Source organism: Anneissia japonica, unplaced genomic scaffold, assembly GCF_011630105.1.
Source record: "Anneissia japonica isolate Jap-2015-1 unplaced genomic scaffold, ASM1163010v1 scaffold287945_len1679841_cov205, whole genome shotgun sequence".
In the NCBI taxonomy this organism is placed as follows: Eukaryota; Metazoa; Echinodermata; class Crinoidea; order Comatulida; family Comatulidae; genus Anneissia; species Anneissia japonica.
Window position 1 is genome coordinate 753,497 of NW_022753015.1, and position 9,616 is coordinate 763,112.

General features: G+C 31.9%; 1 protein-coding gene across 5 annotated transcripts in view; it reads right to left on the reverse strand.

Moving 5' to 3' along the window:
- The window catches only part of LOC117122623 (diacylglycerol kinase beta-like), a 76,665-nt gene that overhangs the window by 52,777 nt on the left and 14,272 nt on the right, over nt 1–9,616 (reverse strand). For 3 of the 5 annotated variants that reach the window (XM_033268283.1, XM_033268284.1, XM_033268282.1), the window contains exon 3: nt 4,366–4,597. In XM_033268283.1, coding sequence (XP_033124174.1) covers nt 4,366–4,597 — 232 coding nt within the window. The remainder of the gene's footprint in view (nt 1–4,365; nt 4,598–9,616) is intronic. The other 2 variants (XM_033268287.1, XM_033268286.1) reach the window with 1 other exon arrangement.

Genomic DNA, 9,616 nt, shown 5'->3' on the forward strand with positions numbered 1-9,616 from the left:
GGTTTGATTTATCATTAGGATCGTTTTAAGAACTGGTTCAGATCAATTATAGAAATTCCCCTCATTATGGGCTTCGTCAAGTAAAATGACACTCAATTTAATACTATTTTATTACTTTATGTACATTTTATCTAAATATTATAAATGGTGTTCCAGTATATCATTATGGTTTTCTATTTATTTCACCAAATTGCAATGATGATCCAATGAAATGCATAGAACTAGCAGCCTTAAAACTTGTTTAAAATTAGCTACCTTAAAACTTGCTTGGGAGTGTTGTTAGCCGACCTTCCCAATATTCTTAGCCAATTTAAGTACTGTAACTTATGCCAAAATTAAGTATCAATGCATTTCTTGCGAGTTTACAATCATATTATGATGTCACATACACACCCACACATATTCAAGAACAGTACTTCTTTACATACTGAAGGAAAAAGTACAAGTGTTTTGAATGATTTTATATCAATTTTTCTAAATTAATCTATTTATATCTATACATCCTCATTAGCTGTTTAGTATACCATAAGGATTACTTGGTTCACGCCTCAGAAGCAGTAACCAGCTTTTGATGCTGCTATGACAACCGATATGCACTAGTTCAGGCATCTGTTACCACTCTGTATTTGATTGACTTTATATCTCTTCGTAGTTCAAATGATTATCAATAGCCTATACAAGTCTCATTTATGATGATCTCGAAAATCAGCCTCTCTTTACATATGGCCTACTTTAATTTTGTATTGAATTTGTAAAATGAGTCGCAATTTATCTCAACTGATCAATTCCATTCGACAGAAACTTCTAATATATCAACAGTGCTAAATGATAATACTTTCAAACTGGTAATAAACAACTGAAGAAACACGGCTGTTACGGGTTGTTCACAATTATTAATATTTTTGAAAGTGTACAAACTGTACTCTTTTCGATACCCCTTCTCTCCCCTCTAAAAGTGTACAAAAAAATGTTGGATTTGCAAATCAATTCTTTTTTTTTTTTCCAACTAAGGCACTGTACCCCACTAGCGTACTTTTTGTACACCTGTGAAAATGATAATTGTGAACGACTCCTTATAACAAAACGATAAAATAGAATTGGCGAGGAATACAGTTTAATTCTTAACTAGCAATCAAGATTAATAATTTATATAATAAATTAATAGTAATACAACAATAGTATTAATTGGAAAAACTCTAAAAAAAAAAGTGATAAACTAATAGAAAGAAAAGGGAAAACTGCAAAATAACTAAAAGATTATAGCTTTCTTTTTTTTAATAGTTTTTTTTTTAGCTTTTTTTTAGCTATAGTTTTGAGCTATTTTTTGCATTAGGTGCTTTATAAAGAATTATTATTATTATTATTATTATTATTATTATTATTATTATTATTATTATTATATCATAGGCTATAGATACAACTAAATTACATGATGAAAATACTAACCATATGACAGTGAGAAAATTTAATGTTAATATTAACCTAGATACTACAGTACATCAGTCACTAGAAAGGCAACAAAACCTTGGATTAAGTGCTCCAATTCTTTGTGTCTCTATCCTCTGTGTCTATTATTGTTATGTTTATGTTAATGGACATTTGTGAAACAGTTTTGCCCATTTCTGTTTAGTTACAAAGCTCTTTTTACAGGTACTTCACGTTAAGAGTTGCTTAATTCACAGCTCTATCCTTGGACACTAAATTGATACTGCCTAAATGCGAGACAACATTACGGAAGACTTCCATTAACATGGAATGAAAAGTTTAGATGACTATCGCATGGAAAGCCATTCACTTTAAGCAGACTGCACATGTACTATATAATTCGATGTAATTCTATTTCAACCATCTCATTAAATAAATCAAATGATTAGTTATGTAGAAGTGTTCACAGCTCTCGATGAATTTAACACGTTCTTACTGCAAACACAGACATTTAAACATAATAGATGGCACAATTAATGATAGCCTTGCCGGTTGTATTCCGTAGACTAATGCGAATAGGCTATGATATCCCTGTAAATGCGGATGTATTGCAAGGTTGTGAGGATGGTAAACATTAACAATACGATGCATCAAACAATACCTAATTAGGACTTACAGTGAAATACAATAGAAACAATAGGTTACAGTAAGGTCCAACAATTTAGATTGGACTGTTTGAACCTTACCAACCCAAGTTTAACAATTCTAAAGTCAGTTTTTTTCTTCCAAAGAAAGAGCTCAAAATAGTTGTATTGATGTTTGAAAACGCAATTTTTCAAGTTTTATTTAATTTAATTAATAGTTATATTGATGTGAAGATACTGAGTATTCGGTGGGGGAAAACATCAACCCTATGATTGATAGTACTATAATAACCATGGATTTTTGCCAATTTTACCAGGTTTGTGATAGTTAACTATGGACCATGGAGTATTTCCAACTGACTCCGATTATATTTTTTAAAAGCAAAATATTACAAGTATTATTTTGTTATTGATAGTATGAATATTCAATATGTATCTGATTGTAAGTTCATACGTGCTAATTAATATATTTATTGATATGTATTAAATAAAGTACTGTTATAACTTTCTATATATCATATTAAGTTATGTAGACCTCTCATAACTATGATGTTGTTAGTGTAAAATTCTAGCAAGATTAAATTATCAGAATTTATTTAAACAAAAAAGTTTATAAAAATTTTAAGAAGTTGAAGGTTAGCAAGATCAAGGACAATGTGTAACCATGGATACCAATCAAGCAAAACTCAAGAGAAATGTGCCACATGCAAATAAGTTAAGGAAAACATGTCTACCAATGTGCAATTATAAATTTACTAAATGTAACTTTCAACAAATTTAAAATTTAAATAAATGCCAAAATAATACCCAATTCACACGTACACCAAATGTAACAAGTTTTAAAAAGATGTAACACACACAATCTCCCGAGTTAGGTTAGTCGTTTTCACACTGCATTAACATTACAGGTTATCGTTATCTTTTTTTTTACATACTATCAATAAGACAACAGATAGGCCTAGGCCTATGTACATTTACTATACAGGGATCTAGCACAAACAGATCCCAAACAGCACTGCCGCTAGGCACCTTCATTAGGTAAAGATTAGCTAGGAGGCTAGCGTATGCCTGATTCTATTTTCGCCTTTTTGGCCAACTTGGCCGATAGAGAACCCTAGGCATAGGCCTAGCCAGCTTCCTCTCGCCCAAAAAACAACTGAGCATGAGCTGTAACAAATAGTAACCTTTACAGGCCACTTGAGGCAGGTAAATATTACAAAATTTCACAAGGGACTTTACCGAGATTTTGGCATTCACATGCAGCCATCCTTGCTAAAACTTTTAACAACTTGTTACATGTGTACTGTACATGTGAATCGGGTATTAGTTTGCCATTTATTTAAATTTTCTAAGAAAGCATTAGTTACAAACCCCCACTGTATTCAATACGATCTTGTTCATATCTCATCCTACTCTCACAGGAATCCCAAACCATTATGCGGATTAGTATCTATGGAGCCATTAGGTTAATCCTAAGCAGCTTTATTCTCATAGGACACTAAACTGAAGTGTGAGTAGTTTCTACTGCTAATATAGCTTTAAAGAAATCAAACTACAATAAGAAGAAACTCAGGGTTTCAGGACCACTGAAGATATCTGTATCAGGAATAACCTATGCATTCAGGGAAACTATTATGAGAATTTAATTTTTTTCAGTCAGTAGGCAGTGGTCTTAAGTTCGAATTCAATTTTGGGATATCTGCAGTGGTGGATCCTGGAATTCGAAAAAGAGGGGACCCAACAGGGAAGGACTTTCACAGGTGGAGGGTCTACACCACCTTAGCCCCACCATGGTTGGGGCAGGGGTAAGAAAATTTATGATAATGGCACCTCTAGATATGCCAGAAATGGCATTGTGGACTTAAATTTAAAAATAATCTTTTTTCCACATTTTTAAAAATAATTTTGAAAAATTTAGGGAGATGGGTTATTTTCCAGAGAAGTTCTTGCTTGCTTGCCCAAGTGCAGGAGGCTGTCACGATTTCCAGCAAGTTACAGGAAACTTGGGATCCCTGAGAAAGCATATGAGATGGAAACCCAATATATTTGACCAAGATCAATTGAACAATTTCTTTAACAAGTTCAGGAATGCTTATTAATTATGTTTTTAAGTTTATATATAACACACTGGTAGACTTGATGTTAACAAAGAACTGAATAATGTACAGTGATAAAATATTAGAGTGATCATGAATAAGTATATAGTGATAAAGTATATAGTGATAAAGTAAAGTGCTGATGTTAAAAGAAGCATAGCCCCATCCATAACACCTGGTCTTTGTGAGTTTGCCTTCACCTGATATAGGGGTTCCACTTGCAGCTGTGATAGGGGCACAGATCGTCTGGGCGGTCATGGCAATGACACGACCCATGGCATCCATCTCCTTACCCTTATTTTCTGACGGAGCAGCCACCGTTGAGGGCGCTTTCTTGACAAAGGATAAGAATAGATGTCGGCACAAGTCCTCAGGCATGTCAACATCGAGGTATGTTTCCATAAACAACTTGAATCCTTGGTAATCAATTGGCTAAAAGTGAAGAAAAATTTAAAAAAATGTTAGTTCACTCAGAAACAAACATATTAAATTAAAAATATGAAGATATACTGTGTAAAGTGCAATTCCATAAACCTCTAAAAAATTCAATCAAAACATTTAAGGTTTGTGTTAAGCTTTTTATTGCAGTTGATTATATGTAGAGTATATTCAGAGACGCAGCTCGTTACATAGCAGAGTCAAACCGCCAATTTGCGTACAGATTGGTTCCGATTAGTGGGTGGGAAATTATCATAAATAAGAACATGAGGTAAAATCATAAAGATAGTTAGGCCTGTCTGAACGTACAATATCAACAACAAAAAAAATACTTTTTGATTCAGGGGGCTGTAGAATCAGTAGTTAGTAGATTTGAGTCATAAAGAACTGGAGCTGTTAGCGTATGCAGCAAACAAAAAAACTTGGCCCTACTTGCAACAGCTATATAATTACAATTAAATTTGAGTAGATTTGAGCTTCATATTAAATTTCTATTATGGTAATTAAATGTAAACATACTACAACATTTATGATCTTAATTCAGGAAACCACTGCGACTTGGATGTACTTAAGCCTAGAAAACGACTTAAGTTCTACATACATTATGCGTTAGAATATTATGTTGTAAATGACACGAGTAATTTGTTGCAAACTTCATGTGCTTTGACAAAATTTACAGATGACGTCACTCAGAGCCATGACCATAAAATAGAATATGTTGGAAGTTGAAGTGTCGTAAATCAAGGGTTCACCTGTACTTGTAGTGATTACTCGGTATATTTTACCAGTGCTTAAGATGACAATACAGTATTCAAACTAAGGGACTATGGAATTGCCTTTTAGATGCTGGTAATTGACTGAATAGCCACAATATTGGATGCTTTATTTAAATAGGCCAGTAAGAACCTTAGCATTTATAAAGCTCAATATGTTACGGTTTGATGTATTATAAATTATCATCAATGCACGGTTTATCCCGGAATTTTAACTTTCCTCTATGTAGTGTATAGTATCTTTCTAAATTTAGTTCAAAATTATACTTTTAAACAAAATATTGCGTGAGCCAAGTAATATTGCATGTTTATAATGTCAATGGAACGTCTACAAAGCCATGTCCCTTGGATATTATTGCTAGATCCCACAAAAACTACAGTGTTAAAGCATACGCAAGCATGTGCGTTTGTGGTACAACACATGCGCTTGTTGCACACGTGCGTATTCCTAGCCCTGTTCTGATTGGTTAGATAAGTTTGATTGACAGTCCAGAAAGATCTGTTGAGAGTTAGAGCCCAATCACACTTAGGGCCAGCCCAGGATTGGCATTCGTTAAGTGTAAATAAATAAATAATAAATGTTAAGCCGGCCCTGAGGCGACCTAAATTTAGTCCGACTTTTGAGTTGGCTCAGGGTCCGCATTCGGTACCTGGGCCGACTCAACTTCATATCTAAACGTAAGCCGAACCTGAGTTGGTCCAAGTTCGCTTTGATTGCGGTCGACTTTGACATCTTATCTACCATAACATTCATCCAAACTAACTGGCGTGAAAAAAAAAACTCATTGAGAAATATATTGTTAAGGAAACTATAGAGTAAACTGTATTCAATTGAACTATAGTTTTTGAATAAAAGTTGTTATATATTACATAATTATTCCACGTCTAACTTATTAATAGTACTACTCAGCCTCTGTGCGAAGCATGCAACATCACGCACCAAACATAATAATAGAATGGGGAAATACCATGTGATACAATTCTTACACATGGGACTTGTCAGGCAAACTACAGAAAACCGTTTTTATCATGATTTTCACCAGAAATGTACCCTTCAACTAACGTCCTCTCTTTCATCAAGTCTTCGGTCATTTGATGTAGAAAAATCAGCTAAAACCAGACATAAACCATTAAGAAGACTTAATGATATAAAAAAATCTGTATTATTTAGCTGACATTCTATGAAAAATATTAAATTTTTTGAAGATTTCAGGAACTATTTGTATCCAATTTATTAGAGAAATAGTTGTTTTTCATATGAAGCAGTGTGGTTGATGTACAAAATACAGTTCCAAAAACGAGACATAAGCCATTAAGAAATAATGGAATTAAAAATGAATAGATTATTTGGAAGTTTTTAGACATTCTGGGAAAAAAATTCAAATTTGTCAAAGATCCCTGGAACTATTTGTATTCGATTTATTAGAGAAATTGTTGATCTTCATATGAAGCAGTGTTGTGATGTACAAAAATCAGTTCTAATAATCAAACATAAACCATTTAGAATTAATGGAATTAAAAATAAATAGTATATTTAATGATTGTTATTCTATGTAAATAAACCAGTATTTTTACTGTAGACAGGGCGTTTCTATATTTAGTTTTTAGACATACTAGAAAAAAAATTAAACTTTTCAGAGATTCCTAAAACTATTTGTATTCAATTAGACAAATATTTGTTTATTGCTCCATTTGAAGAAGTGGTTGATGTACAAAAATCAGTTCTAAAAACCAGGCATAAGACTTAATTAAAAATGAACAGCGTATTTAGCTAAGTTTTTAAACATTCTAGGAAAAAAAATTCCAGCTTTTCGAAGATCCCTGGAAATATTTGAATTCAATTTATTAGAGAAATAGTTGTTCTACACTGATCTGAGCTATGTATTTGAATACTGCGATATTTTGTTTATTGCAGCTCACCTCTAGAGAATATTGTTATCATGCTGATGTATTCAATTGAATAATTCTTTAGTAATCCAAAGCGAACACTTTGGAATACTCAAAGTCATCAAGAGTATCATTTACATTATAATGTTGCACTGTAATGTTATGCCAATCAACACTGTTTATGGAATGTCCATGAGAGTGACCTTTACTTTGAATAATTAGAGGGTCTTAATGATTTGCAATGTAATGTTGGACTGGTTACACGTTTTAAATTACAGTTATAAAATAAATAATACAAAATACACATAAGTAAATTCATTAAAGCAAATACAATAAATAAATAAAATATGTGAATAATGTAAAAAAATAAATAAAATAAATAAATAAAAATTTAACATAGCCAAAAAAGAAAAATAGTTATAAAATATATAATATAAATATATAAATAAATCAAAGTAAATAAATTAGTATATAGAAATTTAACATACAGTAGCCGAAACATAAATAAATTATGACTGATGAGTTCTGTATTTAGACCTATAAAAAGTTTTAAAAAAAAACTTCATCAGTCTATAAATCTGAATATATGAAAGAAAGAATTATATTGCAGTAAATGGGACAGTAATTGCTTTCTTTCCCGTGAGTGTCGTTTCAAAATATTTAGAAAACTCTGGGATTTTTTTTTCTCATATTAGATAGAAGATATTGATATTGCAATTATACCTTTCACCAACTTTTCCACTCCCAAACCAAGATGCTTTTGAGACCTTGCATCCACCAGGTGAATACTGCGAAGATTGTATTATTTTAAGATATTGCACCTTCAGAACGCACCACACATAAACTGTGGCACAACGCAAAATAATTTAAAGAGAATTTTCACCAACTCTTCAATGCATTAGGAGCATTTAATTGATAACATCTGAACACACCTCAGAAAATACATGACTCATGGATCAATGTTAATTTCATTGGTATTATGCAAGGATACACCACTCACAAGATGTTCCACTTTTTGAGTTGATCATCCCAACTGCCAACCTACTGTACCTCTCCAAATAACAATTACATATAAAGATATTATTATTTAATAGGAAATACAGTAATGACCAACAACATTAAAGTATACTGTACAGGTTTAATAATTTTTCATGCGAATATTTGTATTTTTACCACATAACAATACTGTCAGAAATTCCTAAACAATATTGAAATCAACAATAGTCTACTATTCATTAGGTTTTGATAAATGATTGCCTCTGCCATCAGATTTTGTACAAATTCTATCATCAGACGCAGATTATTATAATAAAAAATTGAGAATCTTTTTAACAACACTGCTCCAGTATGCATAGTGATATAGAGTACTACAGTGTAACATCACGATACCATGTGATACTACTCCGTTGCTAATCACTGCAAAAGCGTTCAACCGGATGCCATTTTCTTCACTGACAAACCATTGATCCCAATTTCTAACGTAATTATTAAGATGTTGTATCTTACTTTTTCTTTGTAAATTTTAATTGATGATTAAATGTGTGTTCGATAACTAATATAATGCAAGCTTTTGTGTTTTTAGTACATTTTGATGATAAAATGTTAGATTTTAAAATGCCTATTCCCGAAAGCTTATGAAGTCATTCAGGCGTAATGAACGGTATCTAACATCCGTTGACAACAGAGAGCGCCACCTGGCGTTGTGACAACACGACTGTGGTACTCTATTATTGGCTGCAAGCATATAATCTATTATATCTTTTTTTCTACAAATTTTTGACATAAAATAATAATACACAAATCTGAATTTTAAAACTGTCCAGGAAATTGGAATTATGGCCATATCCCCAGAGTACCGTGATTGCCTTGAAAAACATACATCATTGACAACCACTATATATAGTATTCCTCCTTTATTCATTTTAGGAGGCTTTTTTTCACTACTTGATGAAACCAGATGTTCTTTGCATTTCTCGGGCAAATCCCTCATTAAATTCATGAAAGATATCTTCAGCAAAAACATTGACATTTATTAAGGCTCATTCTGATTGAAATGAACCTACAGACTTCTTCAGCGTTTTGCATCACCGCTAAAGAAGATCAGTTATTTACAGTACATTTCTCATAGCTAAATTTTAGATTTTCATATTAAGTACTGTAATATTTATTTTTTTGTACCTTATTTGTTATGAGTGCTATCTTGAAGAGAGGGTTATACATTTGTGGACTTTTGGTTTAGCTCCAAGTAAAATGAGCACCACTAATTTAGTTTTCATTCATATATATATATATATATATATATATATATATATATATATATATATATATATTTTTTTTAATTTATATGTTTTTT